This window comes from Cotesia glomerata, linkage group LG4 (assembly GCF_020080835.1).
Source record: "Cotesia glomerata isolate CgM1 linkage group LG4, MPM_Cglom_v2.3, whole genome shotgun sequence".
NCBI lineage: Eukaryota > Metazoa > Arthropoda > Insecta > Hymenoptera > Braconidae > Cotesia > Cotesia glomerata.
The window spans coordinates 9,971,724-9,990,799 of NC_058161.1; the positions used below are offsets into that span (position 1 = coordinate 9,971,724).

Below are 19,076 nucleotides of genomic sequence, written 5' to 3' on the forward strand. Positions count from 1 at the left end.
TGATAAGACTGGAAATCGATTGAGTATCAGATCCTAAAGTGCTATGGAAGTAGCTGCAGTTTTTCTAGATTAAAAAAGGATACCAATATTATACAAATACCGGTGAAGAACACCAGCTGACTGATTGGATACCTTAGAAAAAGCATAATAATTGCCTTGGTTTGGTATGGCTGTAACCTTGACCTACGAAATAGTTTCTGCGCCGGCGTCGAGTCCTCGAGTTACTATACCGCTCTCTCTTGTGCCCACTTTCTACAACCCCTTTCTCCCAGACTGGCTATCGCTCGAGTTTTCTTCATATGACTGTCACGTTTCGAAACAAACTGATACCCCCTTAAAAGCTTTCAGACCCCCTCCATCCTTTGCTAGCTATAATACGGCTGACCTCACGCTTATAGAGTAAGGTTAGGTCCCCTGGATATGTACCCGACGAAACCAATCCGTTCTATTTACTGACGCTCAGTAGCCCGCGGTTTCTCACGTCGTACGATTCTCAATGTTGTGTTTATGTAGTATTAGTAAATTAAAGCTTTATTAATATATCCTAGTGAACTAATTAACTAAAATTGATATTATTAATTGAATAACTTTTCAAAAGTTTTGCAAAAAATTTAATTCGAGGCTGGCTGTCTCGATGGAGATGACTTCGCTCTTTTCTGCCATGAATCTCACGTTGGAGATATGCAGGTAGGTTTCTTTATAAATAAAATGTATTATTAATTAAAATTTTATGAAATTTTATTAGCGCCAATTTTTTAAATTTAATTTTTAAGTTTTATAGTGACTAGCAAAACTTAATAGTTCTGTAGTGTATTAATTTCTTTTCGAAATTGTTTTTATTTTAAATCACAGTTGCTATGTGATAAGACAAAGTTTGAAAGAGTTAATGGTGCAATAAAACGCTTTGTTATAAAATAAAATTCGAGTACCATCACTAATTCATTATCTGATATTAATAAAGAGCAAAAGATTAATTAAAAATTTTTTGGTACAATTACGATTTTTGACGATTAAGTGTAATTATCTTATGACATTTTTTTACTTCATCGTTTAAATATGCGTTAAAAAATGTAACCATTAATAATAGTTATTCAATTGTATAATTTTTAACGTAATTTTAGGCGAGACTGTAATAAAAAAAAGTCTTAAAAATATAACATAATAATAATAAAGAATGACATTGAAAATAAAGTGAAAACAAAGGTGATATGAAAGTTGCGTGACTTACTAACTCATTAACTTCTAATCGATTTCATTTACTCAAAATGACCGTGCAATCGCAGATTAAGCTAAAAGACAAACGAGAAGATTAATTGTAGCAAAAAAGTTTCGTTTATTTAATACTGAATTATTTATCAATGAATTCGGATCATTCCATGTGAAATCGACCAATAGATAGATAGATAATAAATTTTATTGTTCCTAGAGCCTAAGCTCCCTCAGGACCATCAGCAATAATAATACATTGATTTATATTTTTACGTATTATAGTAAAACTAAGTACAAATTAATTATTAATTAATGAAACGTTCACATACAGCTTTTTAGTGATAGACAGAAAGATCTTATAATTATATAATATAATTTAATTTAATATCAATTTAAAGCAATAATTCAGAGTGATAATTAAAATAATTACAAATAAATCTAAGACGCATAGGTATTCAAAAATTCCAATTGAAATTGAAAGTGAAAATCGAATTTAAATATAATTTAATTTAATTCAAATTTAAGTATCACATTGAAAGAAATGATTGAAGCAAGCATTTTTAAATTCAACTAAATTATCCACAGCCACAGTCTCAGCTGGCAGAGCATTCCAAATTCGTATGCCATGAACTAAAAATGAATTGTCATACATGACACAATTCGCCTGTGGTAGGCGGAGATAGTACTCTCTGACATCACCTCTACGCAATGCCACCGATAAAAAATTTAATTTTGAGCCAAATAGCTGTCGATAATTCCAATAGTTGGAATCAACCCCATTTAGTTTGAACGAAATTTACTAAAAATAGTATATTACAACCCTAGGCCAGAAAGTTGGATTTCCTGGTATATGGGATATGATGGCCGAGGCGTAGCCGAGGCCATCATATCACATACGTCAGGGCATCCAACATTCTGGTCGTGGGTTGTATACTATTTTTCTTGCTCTTCACCCGAAAGTACGCAACTCCGTGGAAGGGATTTTGCAAAACTGAGGCGAAGCCGAGGTTTCGCCGGGCGCGAGGGGGGCGCCGCCCGACTTTTGCATAGCCGAGGCTTTGCTGGTCGAGGCGGACATAAAAAAAAAGTAAAAATTAAGTTTACTAACAACTGTTCTAATTAAGAGTGCACAGAACTTGGCACAAATATTTAAACTCGTTCTAATAACAGAATTTATTTTTTTGAGTTGATTAAAAATTAATTTTTAATTAGTAATCGACGGCTAAGAAAGATTGAAATTAAATTATTAGAAGCTTGTAGAGTACAGTGCGCGTCATTGATTCGTACCAGTTGAAAAATTTTAAGGTAAAATAGAAAAATCAAAATTTCGACATCTGTAAATAAAGAAGTCAATAAAAAGAAAATCTTTATACGCATCAATTTGAACGAAATTGAAAAAATAATTTACTGAAAATAAATAATTCAAAATATCAATGACGATTAAAATAGAAATTAAAAATATTAGTAATTAAAATAATCACACACTTTATAAAATAAATAAAAGTAAAATTATAATATTAAAAAAAAAGACAACGATATAATTAGATAATTTAAAAATTTATCAAATATAAATATAGGCATTGGATAAAATAAAATGAACTAAATTCAGAGAAGTCAGTAAAAAGACATTTGAATATTTATATTTATAAAAATATTGATAGTTATTAATATATAAATTCTTAAACAATAGACATCTATAAATATAGACTAGACAATTTAGAAACCCGTCATTTTAGACATCTGTAAATTTTTATTTATATTAATTCATAAATTCAAATAAAAATACAATTAAATATATAATTGCTTGCAATTTAGGAGCTAATAAAAAATTGAAACAGAATTTCTATAAGGCTCTAGAGCACTAGACCACAACCCTTGAATGTTTACGGAGTCGGTTCTCCAGGAGGTTGCGGATTAGGCAGCGGCGGGATTCCCCGCGCTCCAAAAAAATAACCGAGACATTTTTAAAATAGCAAGTGTCATATTTATCAGAGTTAACTACTCATGGAAGTTTACGGAGTCGGTTCTCCAGGAGGTTGTGGATTAAGCTGCTGCGGGATTCTCCGCGCTCCAAATAAATAACCTAGCCATTTTTAAAATAGTAAGTGTCGAATTTATCGTCGTATTTATCAGAGTTAGATACTCATGGAGTTTTACGGACAGACTTGTTAAGAAAAAAAATTTTTTTTTTTAAATTTTTTTCGAGTCATTCAAAATTCAAAATTTTTTACTTTTTCTAATTTTTTAACTTAATTTTACAAATATCTCGAAAACTATTACAGTTACATAAATGAACTTTTGTTTGTTTTAAAAAAGATACTCGGGGCTATAGAAAAAAAAAAAGATTGGACAAAAATTTGCAAAATGAAAAATTTATGGAATTTTTCATTTTCAAATATCGTGAAAATCGACTTTCGACATTAAATTTTGAGCTCAAATTATTTAGAATAGTAGCTCTATACTAGTCATTCAAATAATTTTAAGTGATCCTGAAATTTACAGAAAATTTTTTTTTTCCATTTTCAAATTATGAATTTTTGAATTTCAGCAAAAAATTTTTTTTTTGTTCTTTGAAATCTCCTCTAAAATATTTACAAAGAAAGGAAAAAAAAGGCCTGTAAAAATTTTATTCTTTCAGTCTAGACAGCATCTCTGAAAATTTCATGATCTATTAAGTTTATTTAAAGGTATTATATTCACGATTTTTAAAAATTCAACATTATACGTGTTTTTCATTTTGCAAAATTTTTTTTCAATTAATTTTTTTTTTACAGCTCCAAGTATTCTTTTTAAAACAAATAAAAGTACATTTCTATTTATATATATTATAAAATCTTTGTTTTATGATAAACGGGAAATTTTTACAAAATTTCGTCTCAATTAAAGGGATGTCTATAATGATTGATCGATTTGACATAGAATAACTAATTTCTATTTTTTATTTTTTTTTAATTACGTTTGTTCCTTTTTTTATCGGATAAAATTGTTGCGTTTAAAATAAAATTCTTAAAATTTTTTTTTTCGAATGTTTTTGGTTTTTTGAAGAAATTTCGAATGGGAGTTAGAAATTTAGATTTACCATTCATAGTATCGAAACATTTAGTCAATGATTTGTTTTTCAAATTATAACTTAATAAATATAATCAACCATGTATACACAGAAAAACAAATTTACTTGAATCAAGTAAATAATTTTGAAGAACTTCATCTTCTTGATTTGAGTGAAAAAATTCTTAAACTAAGAAATTTTTCTTGATTTAAGTGTAAATTTTACTTGATTTAAAAATTTTTCATCTTGATTCAAGACAACAAAACTTTTCAAAATTGTTTTCTTGGTCAAGAATTTTTCTCTTGATTTAAGTTAATTTTTTTTTCTGTGTACAGTAAACTCTTACCGATATCTTATTCTAAAGAAAGCTGGTAAAAATTGACACATTTTACATAAACTTGCTGCTTTATTGATTTTCTTATTTAATACTTCTATAAATAAATGAAATTATTCGTTTGTCCTTCTACTTGGCACTTGTTGCTTTCAAAAGTCTGAAAAATGAATAGTTATTGAAGAAAGCAAGACAAAATACGAAAATTAAATCAACATTTAAATAATAATGTTTTAAATTTCTTTTTTGATTCTAACGAAGAAACGTTGACATTATTTGAATGAAAGATTTTTTTTAGTTAATGAAGAAATGCAGATATTTGCAATTAAAAAATATGAAATATAGAAACGATTTTGACTTTTTGTTCAGTAAATATTTTTCTTTCAAGACATAAAACATTATAGAGAAGGTATTTATGATGTAAAATTTTTCTTGTGGAATTCGATGTATGATGGCATTTTTTCTTACTCAGGAATTCCATTGCGAATTATCATGCAAACATAATGAGGGTCATATTTTAAATTAATTTTATCGTACATGAATAAATAAATGCGAATATATTCAAAATAATTGCGTTGTTTTATCCTTAGTATCTGTTATTTGAATTTTACGATTTAATGGTGCACATAATCTGACAATTAAGGTCAAGGTTAGATATAAGCTTCATCTCTTATTCTGTATCGAATGCACTTATTTGGATGAAACGGTTGTTAAAAATTAAAAATGTTTGTACTTAATTAGAATAATTACATATATCAAAACTTGGAATAATTCCGATGAAGAAATAATTAGTTATAAAATAAATGTATATTTTCTTTTATTTAACAGTGCATAATTTTTCATTTATCTAATTATCGTGTATACACCGTCGATCCTCTGTGCATGAATACAGCGTGCGAACGCTGCGTGCACACAATGGACAAATGGCATGCACATATACTGTTGGGCTCGATGTAGTGTAAATAACTTGGTTTACAAATTTTATAATGATAGTTACAACAAATACCGGGTTAAAATTAGGTGGTATAAATTTCTAATTTCTACACCATGAAACGTGTAAATGTGTAATTGGTGACAATTTTGCGTTAAGAAATTAAATTCAATCTTTTGAATATTGCGCTATTGCGTAATTTAAATAATGATTTTAAAACATCACACACTGAGAGACAATTTTATTTAATAGTAATAAAAAAGTTTATTTGGACTTGAAAAGAAAACTTAGTTAATAGTAATAAAATTATATTCCATATGAATAAAATTTTATTAGTATTTAATAAAATTTTCTTAAATACTAATATGTATTTTTAATACGAATATTAAGTTATTAAAACAAATAATTTCAAAAAAAAAAATTAATATTCATCAATTAATTATAATATAGTACACAGTAAAATTTCACAGTAAAATCTTTTAACCCTTCAGTACCCTCGCTATGAGAATTTTTCTCACGCAACAACATTCAACTTATAGGATGTCGCTGCAATGCAAGTGAGACACTAAAAAGAACGTGGGTACTGAAGGGTTAATAAATAAATAGTATAAGGATGTTTCAACGAGACATCCTAACCTAACCTAATTGTTTATTTCCCCTTCCCCTTTATTAGTCAAATAAACGTTTTATTAAATAGTAATAAAATTTTATTACTATTAAATAAAATTGTTTCTCAGTGCACTGTAAAAAATTTGCGGAGTGAACGCGGAGTGAATGAATGATTTTTAATTGATTCACTCCCAGCGGGAGTGATATTTACTCCGAGAGGGAGTTAATTTTTTTTAATAATAAAATTCACTCCGCATTCACTCCCAAAATAAATGAATTTAGATATAAATAAATTTTTGTAAAGAAAATATTTTTATAAACCCTTTTTATATTTAATTATTAAAAATTTGATTTATTATTTTTAATAATATTTCATTTTAATTATTATTATAATGTTTTTATTTGGGTCATTTCACGTCAAATCGACCAATAGTTGGACTCGACCTTTTACGATTGGGACAAATTTTGGTCATAAGTTTTCTTTTATCTTATAACGAAGTTATAAGTTCTGCCAAAGGAAAAAAATTAAAAAAAATTTTTTTAAAAGTTATGCAAAATCCAAAATTTCACTATTTTCCATATTTTTTAAACTTATGTTTTAAAAACCTCGAAAACTATTGCAATTAAAAAAATCGCATTGAGTAAGTTTCAAAGGGGATACTTGGAGCTATTAAAAAAAAAAATTTCCGAAAAAAAATTTTGAAAAATCTCCAATTTGTGAAATTTTGAATTTTTGAAAATTGTCAAAATTGACCGTCGACAATAAATTTTTGGCTTAAATTTTTTTGTGTACTACCTTGTACCAATCTTAAAAGATCCTGAAATTTTTGGAACTGTGTTTTTTGTTTTTTCAAAAATATGAATTTTTGAAATTTGTTAAAAAAAATTTTTTCTTAAATTTTTAACTTCCCGCTAAGAAAATTGAAAATTTTCAAAAATCGGGAAGTTATTGTTTTCACCTCGTTTTTCGAAAATCGAGTTTTCATCAGATCTCGACGTTTTGAGGTCCTAGGAAGCTTTCCTGACTATTTCCGCGGTTATGTCACCGTGTCTGTATGTATGTATGCATGTGTGTGTGTGTGTGTGTGTGTGTGTGTGTGTGTGTGTATGTGTGTGTGTATGTGTGTGTGTGTGTTTTTTCCCCTTAGGGGGGGGGAATCCTTTTTACGGATTCTAGGCGTAGCTGTTTGGCCTGGATATGTGGCGACTCGACGCAGCGTCATACTAAAACTCGACGCTAACGCCCCTACCCACTAAACCCTAAACCCCTTTCCTCTTTCCTCTAATCCCTCATGGAAACCGCCGTTAGGCATTACTTCGTGGGGGGAGGATATAGCGACTGCTCTTCCTTCTGGTAACTAGGTATTATTTTACCTTTCTTCTAGTTGTTGTCATTTGCTCTTTTTCTTTCGATGGAACGCAAGTCTATAAGGACTTCTGTTGCAAACGTGTTTGCGGCGTTCCAGGCAGCCTCTGATGACAGCATTGCTTCTACTATTGTCTCTGGTTGGATTTTCTTCTTCAGGATCATCTCCAGCTCATCGCGCTGTGGGTAAAATCGTGGGCACTCAAAGAAAACGTGCTCCGCGTCTTCATTGATTCCTGGGCAGGACGGGCACTCCGGTGAATCATCATGCTTGAAGCGGTGAAGATACGTCCGAAAACATCCATGTCCTGATAACATCTGCGTCAGATAGTAATTGACCTCGCCATGACTCCGGTTTATCCAAACGTCGATTTTCGGTATGAGACGGTGTGTTCATCTTCCTGTTGTCGCGGCGTCCCACTGCGATTGCCATCGTGCGATGCTGTTCTGCCGTTCTTCAGCTCTGAGTTCCTCGGCACTTAGTGTGGTTGACCTCTTTCGTTGGTAAAGGTTCCGTCTTTCCTCAGCTAGAACTCTAAGCGGCAGAGTTCCGGAAATGACACACACTGCTTCCTCTGATATTGTTCGAAAGGCGCTTGCAACTCGTAGGGCACTCATACGATATATTGGTCCAGCTTTTCTCCATGAATCTTGCACCTCTAGTGCGTCAGCCCAAATTGATATTCCGTAGGTGAGCACCGATGTGACTACTGATGACAATAGTAGCCTCCTGCTCTGCTTTGGGCCTCCGACGTTCGGCATCAATCGTGCGAGACTAGCTCTCACTACTGACGCTTTCGTACAGACGTGTTCCACTTGCTGCTTGAAGTTGAGTCGGGCATCAAGCATCACTCCCAGATATCGTATATGAGGTTGTGATGTGATTTTTCGGTCACCGACTTTTAGCTTAATTGTTTCAACTTCTTTTCGGCTGGTAATAAGCACTGCTTCGGTCTTCTGCTTGGCCAGTTGTAGGTTCACTGTATCCATCCACTGGTTGATCTTCTCAAAAGTGATGTCAAACAGATGTTGAATCTCGTCGAGGTGTTTGGCGACGATCACTGCGGCAGCATCATCCGCATACGCTACCAGTTTGACACATCTTGGAAGCTTCAGTCTCAGGAGCCCGTCATACATGATATTCCACAGAAGTGGACCAAGAACAGAGCCCTGTGGCACACCACCGGTTATATCATACTCTTTCGGACCATTCTTTGTATCGTATTTCAGCACTCTATCTGTAAAATAGCTAATCACTAGTCTGCGAAGATATGTTGGCACGTTCTTCTCGTCGAGAGCTTGCATGATGCAGTCCCAATTAGGGGAATTGAAAGCATTTTTGATGTCCAAGGCAGCCACCAGGCAGTACTTCTTCGTTCCACCCTTCCATCTAGTTCCTGCGATTGCCTCTTTGGCCGTATCAACAACCAGGTTGATCGCGTCCAGGGTTGATCGTCCTTGCCGGAATCCATACTGGTTGTCTGCCAAGAGTGGGTCGACTACTGCATCTATTCGCTGATGGATGATACGCTCAAATATCTCACCCGCCGTATCTAGCATGCAGAGTGGTCGGTAAGATGACGGTTCTTCTGGCGGTTTCTTTCCTTTAGGTAAAAGTACTAACCGTTGCTGTTTCCACTTACGAGGAAAAGTCCCCTCCTTGAGGCATGCGTTGTAAGCGTCTAGAAATAATGTTGGTGCTGCCTTTATGATGGTTTTCAAGGCTATATTAGGGATTCCGTCCAATCCCGGTGCTTTATTATTTCCTACCCGATAACAGGCCTCCAACAATTCTTCTTCAGTGACAGGTGGAATGTCGTCCAGTTCATCTTGCGTTGACTGATAATTGAGACTGTGTTGCTGTGGAAACAGCGCAGTGACGATTTTCTGAAGGAGTTGGGGACACGTAGGTGACGGCATTTGTTGTTTCTTCAGGTGCGTCATGACCACCTTATACGGCCGACCCCACACGTCTTTGTCGACCTCGTATATGAGCTCTTTCCAGCATCTTCCTTTGCTCTCTTTTATGGCCTTATTAAGTTCACGACGAGCTTTTTTGTACTCTGCGATCAGCACTGCAGAGTAAGGTCGTTGATAGCCACGCTGTGATATTCTTCTCTTTCGATGACACTCTTTACGGAGGTTGCTGATATGATCATTCCACCAGTGTACCGCAGGTCTTGAATTCATAACACGTTTGCGAGGCATACTGGCATTACAAGCTTGTGTTACTCGCATCATCAGAGCCTTAGTATGTTCTTCTGCACATCCAGTCTCTATCGGATCACTATCGAGGGCTGTTAGCAATACTTCTGGGTCAAGAGATTTCACCTTCCAACCGACGGTGTTAAATTGCTTGATAGGCCCCCGGAGGTTTTGGTCGTTTGACGTTTCCCAGAGTATCGCATGATGGTCACTGGCAGTGTAGATGTCCAGTACCTTCCAGTTAGTGTTACCTTTAGCAAGGCTGGTACTGACAAAAGTGACGTCTACAATCGAGCTTGCGTCACCTTTGGTGTAGGTCGGCGTGTCACCACTGTTGAGCAAGACTACATCTAGTGTAGAAAGAGCTTCTAGCAGCTCTCTTCCTCGTGCATTAGTCTGCTTACTGCCCCAGTCCACTGCCCAGGCGTTAAAGTCCCCGGCTATCGCCACTGGATGATGTTGCTTCGCGTCCTCGGTCAGTCGATCCAAGAAGTCAGTAAACTCAGCAATTGAGAGGCTAGGTGGTGCGTAGCAGCTGTAAAAACGGATGCCATCTACTGATGCTGCTACAAAGCCAGCGCTGCCATTGGTAGCTACACTTTGGAAAGGGATCTTACCACAAGCCCAGATCACAGCTTTCGTGGTGATATCCGTCTCCCAAGGTTGTCCAGCTAAATGTTTATATGGCTCCGATAAAAGCACAACGTCGAGCTTCAATTCCCGTACTGTCTGCATAAGCAGGTCATGCGCAGCTTCGCAGTGATTGATGTTAAGCTGCAGTATCCTCATGTTCGTTTATTTGTCAGCTTCTGGAGTGCTTCTTGGAAGACTGGACATCGGCCAGAACCAGACCGGTGAGCAGTGTCCTGAGAGCCAGGTTTTTCTGCACATAACGCACATTTCACTTTATTTTGGCATTGAGCAGCTTGATGACCTGTTTGCCCACATTTGATGCAAAGCCCAGATCGGTCGACTTCGCTTTTACATTGGGCAGTAGTGTGCCCAAAGTGCCAGCACTTATAGCATCGTAGTGGTGTCTTAATTGCTCTGACACGGCAATTTACCCAGCCAATCCTTATTTTGCCTGTCTTTCCAAGTATCTTCTGCACTATTGCTGCTGGCAATCGTACCGAAGCAGTTTGAGTACCTCTGTAGGCCGGACGAATTTTAATGACATCTTCAGGTATTTCATAGTCATTTCCAGCTGCCTCTTGTAAGGCCTTCCGGACATCGTCTTTAGTTGTTCCGTTGTCAATGTCCCGGATTTCAAGCTGTTCCTCTGGGCCTTTACAGATGACTTGCGCTTCTTCTTTAAGGATGCTCTTGATGGTCTTCAGCAAAGCTTGTCCTTTGTCTGCGGTCTTTCTGGAAAGCGTAATGAGCATATTCCCATCATTCGTCTTTTGAACCTTGTCAACGACGTCACGGGTCTGATCTGGTGGGACATCTTTTTTAATCCGACGCAGTATCTCGGCATATTTTGCCTTCTCAACGGGTCGAATAATTAAGGCATCTGGTTTGGTGAATTTTCGCGGTTTTTCCCGCTTAGGCTCCGGCCGAGATTTGTTCACCGGTTGTTTTGGTAACCGCTCTCTCGCTTGCTCCTTCTTCTCCTTCTTGGATTGGACCTTCTGCCATTCAGTCACCTCTTTTTTTCCGGCGTTCTGCACTGCCGTGTTTTTCGGAGGGCTTGGTTTCAGGTCCTTTTTCTTCACAACTTGGCAGATCGTTGGGTCGGGAGAAGATCGATCTTTTCTCTTAGTTGACTTGCTGCTAGTTCTGATTCTGTCTTCCGCGACTGATTCACCGTCACCTTCGGCTCCAGTGTCCATTGCTTCTTCATTCACGATAGTTGCTTGAATGCTTCTCTCCAGTGTAGTGCGAGAAGTGCGTCGTACTGTTAAACACCATTCTTCATCAAGTTTCTTGAATCTCTGGAGGGCATTGGCTACGCTGGTCGTCTTGGTCTTAATCTCCTTGTGGATATTGACCTTAGATTGGATGAAGTCATTTAGCTCACTGGTCAGCTTTTCAAGGCGTTCAAACGCTTGCGACCGCTTCATTTCAGCGCTTGCTTCAATCGCTGCTTGTTGGGCATGAGGCCCGTTTTCACTATTGTTGTTTTCCTGAATTTTACTCATACTTTTAAATTCACCAGCGCATCGTACGGAGTGGAGCGGGTTGTCATAACTAGGAACGGGTGTACCCTCGGAGATAGTACTCCTACCCCAGTTCCCTGAGGCCTAGCCGACACTTAGCCAGCCCCGGAATACACGGACGGACTAGACTCGCTCGGAGCGGTGAAGATTCCGATCTCTAACACTCACTGCGTACTTCCTGATCAAGGCCCGAAGTGGCTGGCTCCTGATCCACTGCTGCAACTTACACCTCGGCAGAGCAAGCTCACATCAGCCGTGGCCTGCATCGTCGGAAACTACGACACGAGGTTCCGGTCACTCCCAGTGGGTCACAGCAGGGAACGATCGTCTTGTTAGGTCAGTTAGTGCGACCAACCCATTAAAGGGGAGTTTTGTCCACAGGAGCATATTTTGTTTGGTTATTTTGCTTGGCTCTTACCCGCTGTACCTCATCAACTAAGAGATTAAGTGTCATCCAAGGACAGCGAGCGTTCTCCCATCCACTCGGGGAGACGCGCCCGGTACCAGTATCTCTTCTGCCCCGAGTGTGTGTGTGTGTGTGTGTGTGTGTGTGTGTGTGTGTGTGTAAATCTCTTATAACTTTTGAACGGATCATCCGATTCGATCAAAATAAGCGGCGTTCCAAAGAGTTCCTTTGCCCTTAGAATTCTGATACTAGTTTACAGAATTTGAGTCGATGAATTTTGAGGAATCTCAAAAATAAAATTTCCAAAAATTCGTTTTTTTAAATATCTTTTAAACGGCTGAACGGATCGATTCCAAAAACTCATCAGCTCTTAACCTCAAGAAACCACGTCGATTGTCACCAGCCCGGTCAAAATCGGTTGATTCGTTCGTGAGATATCGTTGTCGAAAAAAATGTTTTTTTCAGAATTTCTATGAAATTTTTAGTCTGACCAGTTTACGCTTAATGATTCTTCAAAGAACTCAAAAAACTGCGTTGAGTGCCGTAAACCACAAGGAAATCGGTTAATTTATTCAAAAGTTATTGCCGTTTGAAAATTCAAAAATCAGTGTTCTATGAAACGTCCATCAGCCTTTTGAGCTCGAAGAGCTCAAAAGCACAGAACAGCTATTTATTTGAGCTTGGAGAGCTCAAAATTACACGAAAATTATATTTTTGAGTTCGAAGAGCTTAAAAAATAAGTGAATTGTTGAGCGCTTAGGTATGAAGGTAGCGGGAAGTTGCAGGGATGGCCTTTAGGGTCAACCGTTTTCCTAATTTGTTTTTTTTTTTTTTTTTATTCTAATTGAGTTTGGCAAATCGCGTAATTTTGATATTTTGAACAATTGAAATTTCATTTATTGGCATAATGATGAAAAAAAAACATTTTTTTAATTTTTTTCCTTTGGCAGAACTTCGTTATAGGATAAAAGAAAACTTCTGACCAAAATTTGTCCAAATCGAAAGGGGTTGAATCCAAATATTGGTCGATTTGACGTGGAATGACCCTTATAGTAAATTAATTTCGAGATTTTTTTTGTAGAACGAAAATTCATCCTTATTTTATTTATTTTAAAAACTCCGAACGCGGATGTTTTTCGGTGTGAAATTCGAAATCACTTCGAAATCACTCTGAAATCACTCCGCAAATAAAAACTCCGGATTCACTCCCTACGCGGAGTGATTAATTACTTCACTCCGGAACTCCGAGTGATGGGAGTGAAATGGGAGTGAAATTCACTCCCGATCCACTCCGGATTTTTTACAGTGCAATGCTGTTGCTTATGAAACATTATTGGAGTTGGAATAATTCAAATAATTCTACGATCATTGTTATATGACTGATTGTATTTTATGCCAAATTTAAGTGATGTCAGTTGTTAAAAAATTCAAATTTTTATAGTGTTAACAATATTTTCAATATAGGATGGTAATTTAATCTATTGATAGTAATAGTTATTAGCTTTTGTTTCAATCTGCATTGATAACTACCCGTACAAAAATGGATTGATCAATTATTGATCAATAATTGATCACTACGAGATCACTAAGTGATCAATGATTGATCTCGAGCTGATCAATCATTGATCACTAACTGATCAATCATGAGTCTATCATAGATCAACGAGAGATCATTCAGAAATCACTAAATGATCACTCTATGGAGACAATACGGAAAAATGTCAGAAAATTATTTTTGCGACCTTTATTGATAAATTTTCGGTCGTAACATAATAATGGCTTGATGATTGGCAATCAAGCTCTCTAGCTAATTACAAATTAAATCCTACTATGATTTGAGTTGGAAGACAAGCAGCAAAATTAGCACGTGATCGCTTAAAAATTATCTAATGATTAAGTGATTTTGTAAGAAATTATCCAATGATCATTTAGAGATTAATTTCTTATCGCTGCGAGGTCATATGGTGATTATTAAGTGAAAAATTAGCAATCACTTAATGATCAATTAATAATCACTCAGTCATCAATTAATGACCTCTAAGTGATCAGTTAATGATCACTGAGTGATCAGTTAATAATCACTGAATGATCAATTATTTATTACGAGCTGATCGATCATTGATTACTGGCAGGTGTCTTATTAATCACTGAAATCAGCGATTGATCACTTTGAGATCACTCAGCGATCAATTCATGAACGCTGAATGATCAATTGATGAACACTCATTGATCAATAAATGATCTATTCTTGATTACTGCGAGATATATTATCGATCATTTAAGAATCAGTTACTAATCATTGAAAGATTATACAGTAATTCGAAAAATTCTTAAAAAATTCAAGAATTGTGTGTAAATTATATGTTACAGCCAAAAACTATTATATTAAATGAAAAAAAATAATAAAATTGAAAGAATTTAAGCATATATACAGCGTTTTGTTGACTGTTATAAAGAAATTTTTATATTTTGTTGATAGATTTTTGAATTTTTTGTAAAATTTATTGTTATAGCGAATAATCAATAAAATAGATATTGCAAACCTCACAATTTTGGAGCCAAAAATGATACAAAAAATTTTCTTGGCACAGATTTGTGAAACATGGAACGATCTACTAAAATTTTCTCAAACTTTATGGTCTGAGATCAAAATTTTACACATTAAATGGAAAAAATCGAAATTTCAAAAAATCTATATTTTTAACGCAAATAAAAACGAGAGGGTTGACGTTAGAGACTAGACCTTAAGAGCTTTTTTTACAGAATTTAATACTGAAGAAGGATCAGTGATGGTTTTTCCGAAAAATAATATTCTACATAGTTTGCAGGAGAAATGAAGGTTAAAAAATCATTTTTCCACGTTGAATCAATGGTAAATCTTCAAATTTGGTGATGGAGTTCTTCAAGTTGATATTAAGGGCTCAAATCTTTACAGAATTTTTTTTATAGCATATATAACAAGAATTTAACGTGCAATCGAAAAAAAAAATTATCGACTTTTTTTGGAACACCCTAGTATATACACGGTCTACATGTGATGTCTGCACGGTGTATACTATTAAACCATGTTTACACCGTGTATCCTCGGTAGGCCTGAGGTTTCGAGGGTTTCCGAAAAACAAAATATAAAATACATAAAAAACTATACTGTGTTCGATATTTTACAGTATATATTTACCGTAATCCATAATAAAATTGAGATGAAATGTATGTGGCATCAATTTATTCGTAGCGTGGTTGGTCAAATACATTATAAATATTAAAACATATGCAATGCTACACGGAAAAAAAATCCTATGAAAAATTACAATCGTAACATCGTAATCCAGGACTAGACTTTCAGTAACTTGATTTGTACGATGCTGCCATCTACAGAATACAATTTGAATTATTGAAAATTACGATGTTATTTAGTAAATTTTTTTTCCGCAAGAGCAAGTGAATAAGGACGCATATTATTTGTTTTAATAAAAGAGAGACAGAGTCCAGTAGTTTGCGACGCCGCCACCGAAAGATGACCAACTACTGTATGGAGGGCAGTGTAGCCAGATTGCGGGATTTTTTACTACTACCCTAGCACTAAACGCACGGTAAAAATCCCGCGATCTGGCAGCAGTGATGGAGGGTCTTATTATGGGACTGAACAGAAATTTACACATCTTTCCGATAGTGTAAGGGGATAAACCTTGGGTTCATGGCGGAGAGGACACCAGGTTCGATTGCTCGGTGATACAGAATTATTTTTTCGGTGACCTAAACTTCTTTTTAATTTGAGCGATAGAAATTTACGATGTTGCATCGTATAAATTACGATGTTTGAGTTCTGGTCTGGCACTGCAATGTCCTATACTAAAAATTACGATGTTTTCATTGTAATTTTTCGTACAATTTTCTTTCCGTGTATACCATATTCAGGCGCACGTATAATATATTCTAATAATAATATAATAATATAAAAACACAACATCAAAACTATTGTCAATATTTTTCACATAAAAACTTCTGAAAATTAATAAAACAGCTGCTTTTAGCTTATAAAAATGTATTTTTAAGGAGACGAAAAAAATTTTTACATTAGATGACTTAAGTACCCTAATGTTGGTTTAACTTAAGGTCACTCCAACACTATTAATTTTAATTGTTATTTATCTTCTTTATTGAAATAATTAATTATTCATTATGATTTCAGTTGAAGCATTAACTTAAAGTGTACACATTTAAATATTAGAAACTTTTTAAATTTATAGAAGCCTTTGAGAGAACTGAGCAGATTATGTTTGGGTACGAGCAATCAGAGTAATGCAATAGTAGTTACAGCCGACATAGCTTCTACTGAACCTCCAAGTGGCTTGCCGTTACTTCAAATATGGCCCAGCGAATCTCCAAGAGGCGAGGCCGACGGCCAAGCTTTCATTTTTCCAGATGCACAAGACAGTATCAACGACAGTGGTATCGAATCTATTCAGGTACAGTAAATTTTCAACCTATATATCTTAATTAAATATTAATACACACGATTTAAACAGAAAATAATTATTTATTATTTTACGTTAAATGTTAAGACTTAACGAATTAAAAACAACATTTTTATATTAGCGAAATAATAATTATCGTATGTATTCAATAAAAAAAGGCATCACCATCTGCATGTGGTGTGACATGCAGCAGCGCAACAGCCAGTCCTTTACAATCTCGACGCCCGAGTCTTTTACATCCAGATCATGCGCGTCTATATTTACATCACTTGCGGCACAATTATCATGCAGCAGAAAGAACTCCGTTGTCACCAGATCGGACGTCTATAGACGAAGAACAACCTCCTGCACCTCCAAGTCCATCTAGTTCAACCACTAGCAGCCTTAAGTCTATGCCCAGTTCAACAATGGCTTCTATTCATTCCTCGCATGATCGGAGACGTAGTAGCAGGTAAAATGATTTTTATTTTGCAACATATATTAATTTTCATCGTTATTCACTGAAATGTCCTATACTGAAAACAGATACAGCGTTTTTGATGCTTTGGATTTGGAGTATGCACTTTTACGAGCTGCAGCAAGAGGCTCAGTTGGTCCATATTCATTCTCAGAATCCCTTCACAAATTGACCTTCACCCAGAGTCTAGCTTTTCCAGCATTGGCACGAGGGCTCGCATTGAAACAAAATGTACCAACAAGACAACCTCAGCAGCACTCGGAAAGTGGGTTGAATGCTTTCGCAAAAGTCGTCACTGCTATAGTGTTAATGCTTGTAAGCGTTCTTGTATTCGGGATTGTGTATAAATTTGTTAGAACGTGAGGATGGTTGCTGGTACCCGATAAAAATTTAATCTCGGCAGCAGAGTTTTCCAGTACTAATGATATTGATACAACGGGTACCAGCGATCATTTTGTTATGAATCATTCAGATTGAGAGATAAAAAAAAATAACTAAGGTCTGACTTATTTTTAAGCATTTTATGGATGTTATTATTTATTTAACTTTACAGTCCAACATTTTTAACTTCCCGCTATAAAAATCAATGATTTCTAAAAATTCGGGATGTTATTAGTTTCATCCCGGATTTGGAACATCGAGTTTTCATCAGATCTCGACATTTTGAGGTCCTAGGAAGCTTTCCTGACGATTTTTACGATGGTGTCTGTATGTCGGTGCGTATGTGTGTGTGGGTGTGGATGTACGTGAGTGTGTGTGCGTGTATAAACCTATCATGACTTTTGAACGGTTTGATCTATTTGAACGAACTTGGCGGTGTTTGAAAGGGCTTTATCAAACTTTGATTTTCAATACTATTTGAACCGATTTAAACAAATAAATTTTGAGAAATTTCAAAAATAAAATTTTCAAAAAATTGTTTTTTTGGAATAACTTTCAAATTGATGTAACAATAGATTTCAAAATCTAAGTAGCTTGAAAACTTGAAAAACGACGTCAATTGCCGCAATCTCGTCAAAATCAGTTGATCCGTTCGAAAATTATTGTTGTCAAAAACTTTCAAAAAAGTTTTGTCTTTATATATCTTCAAAATTTCTTGACGAATCGTTTTTGATGTAAAAAATTAACTATTAGTGATTAGAAAATTGCGTCAAATGCGGCAAAATTCGTCTAAATCGGTTAATTCGTTCGTGAAATATTTCGTCTTAAAAGATCTTAAAAAACGTGGTTTTCAAGAATAATTTGTCAATTTCGATATCAGTTCGGATTTATTTTTGAGAATTTCCATAAAATTTTCTTAACCACGCTCAATTTCGCCAAATACATCAAAGTCGGTTGATTCATCCGAAAATTTTTGCAGTTCAAATTTATTTAAGAAAGAGTACTAAGACGTCGTAATAAGTGAAATTTGATGTGCTTTGCATCGGAAATTAGCGAGAAGTTGCAGGGATGACCTGTAGGGTCAACCGTTTTACTAATTTATTTGTGAGATATTATAAAAATGTATAAATATACTCTTTAAATATGCTTTCGCATAAATTCACGTTATCTTAAAGGAATTCGTTATCATAACATATTTATTTGGAGAACTTTGAAAGAATGAATCGGTAAATTTTAAATTATTCCCAGTGCTATTAGAATTGGTGAAACATGATGTTACTGAAACACTGAAAAAATGAACTTGTAAAAGCTGCACTTACGTACACTTAAGAGGATATTCCAGTTCTTCTTGAAATTTATATACATATAAAAAAGAAATAATTTTAAGATAAAATTCATTTCAAAGTGAAACAAAAAGTAGATTGATTGTTTTTTAAATGTGAAAAATAAAAAAAAACTTGTAAAACAAAGTTAAAAAAAGAATAATTGTGATAGGTTA

The 19,076-nt window shown here is 35.0% G+C and overlaps 1 protein-coding gene across 1 annotated transcript; it reads left to right on the forward strand.

The window, feature by feature from the left end:
• The first annotated feature begins 261 nt into the window (after nt 1-261).
• LOC123262577 lies at nt 262-18,598 on the forward strand. Its single transcript, XM_044724819.1, has 4 exons — nt 262-687; nt 16,513-16,731; nt 16,899-17,191; nt 17,266-18,598. The coding sequence occupies exons 1-4, from the start codon at nt 682-684 to the stop codon at nt 17,558-17,560; spliced, it is 813 nt and encodes a 270-aa protein (XP_044580754.1). The 5' UTR covers nt 262-681; the 3' UTR covers nt 17,561-18,598.
• The last annotated feature ends 478 nt before the right edge of the window (nt 18,599-19,076 follow it).

Coding starts and splice junctions, on each gene's coding strand:
- LOC123262577 (XM_044724819.1), top strand. Junction 16,732..16,898: donor GTGGTATCGAATCTATTCAG/GTACAGTAAATT, acceptor CAATAAAAAAAG/GCATCACCATCTGCATGTGG. Junction 17,192..17,265: donor GATCGGAGACGTAGTAGCAG/GTAAAATGATTT, acceptor TACTGAAAACAG/ATACAGCGTTTTTGATGCTT.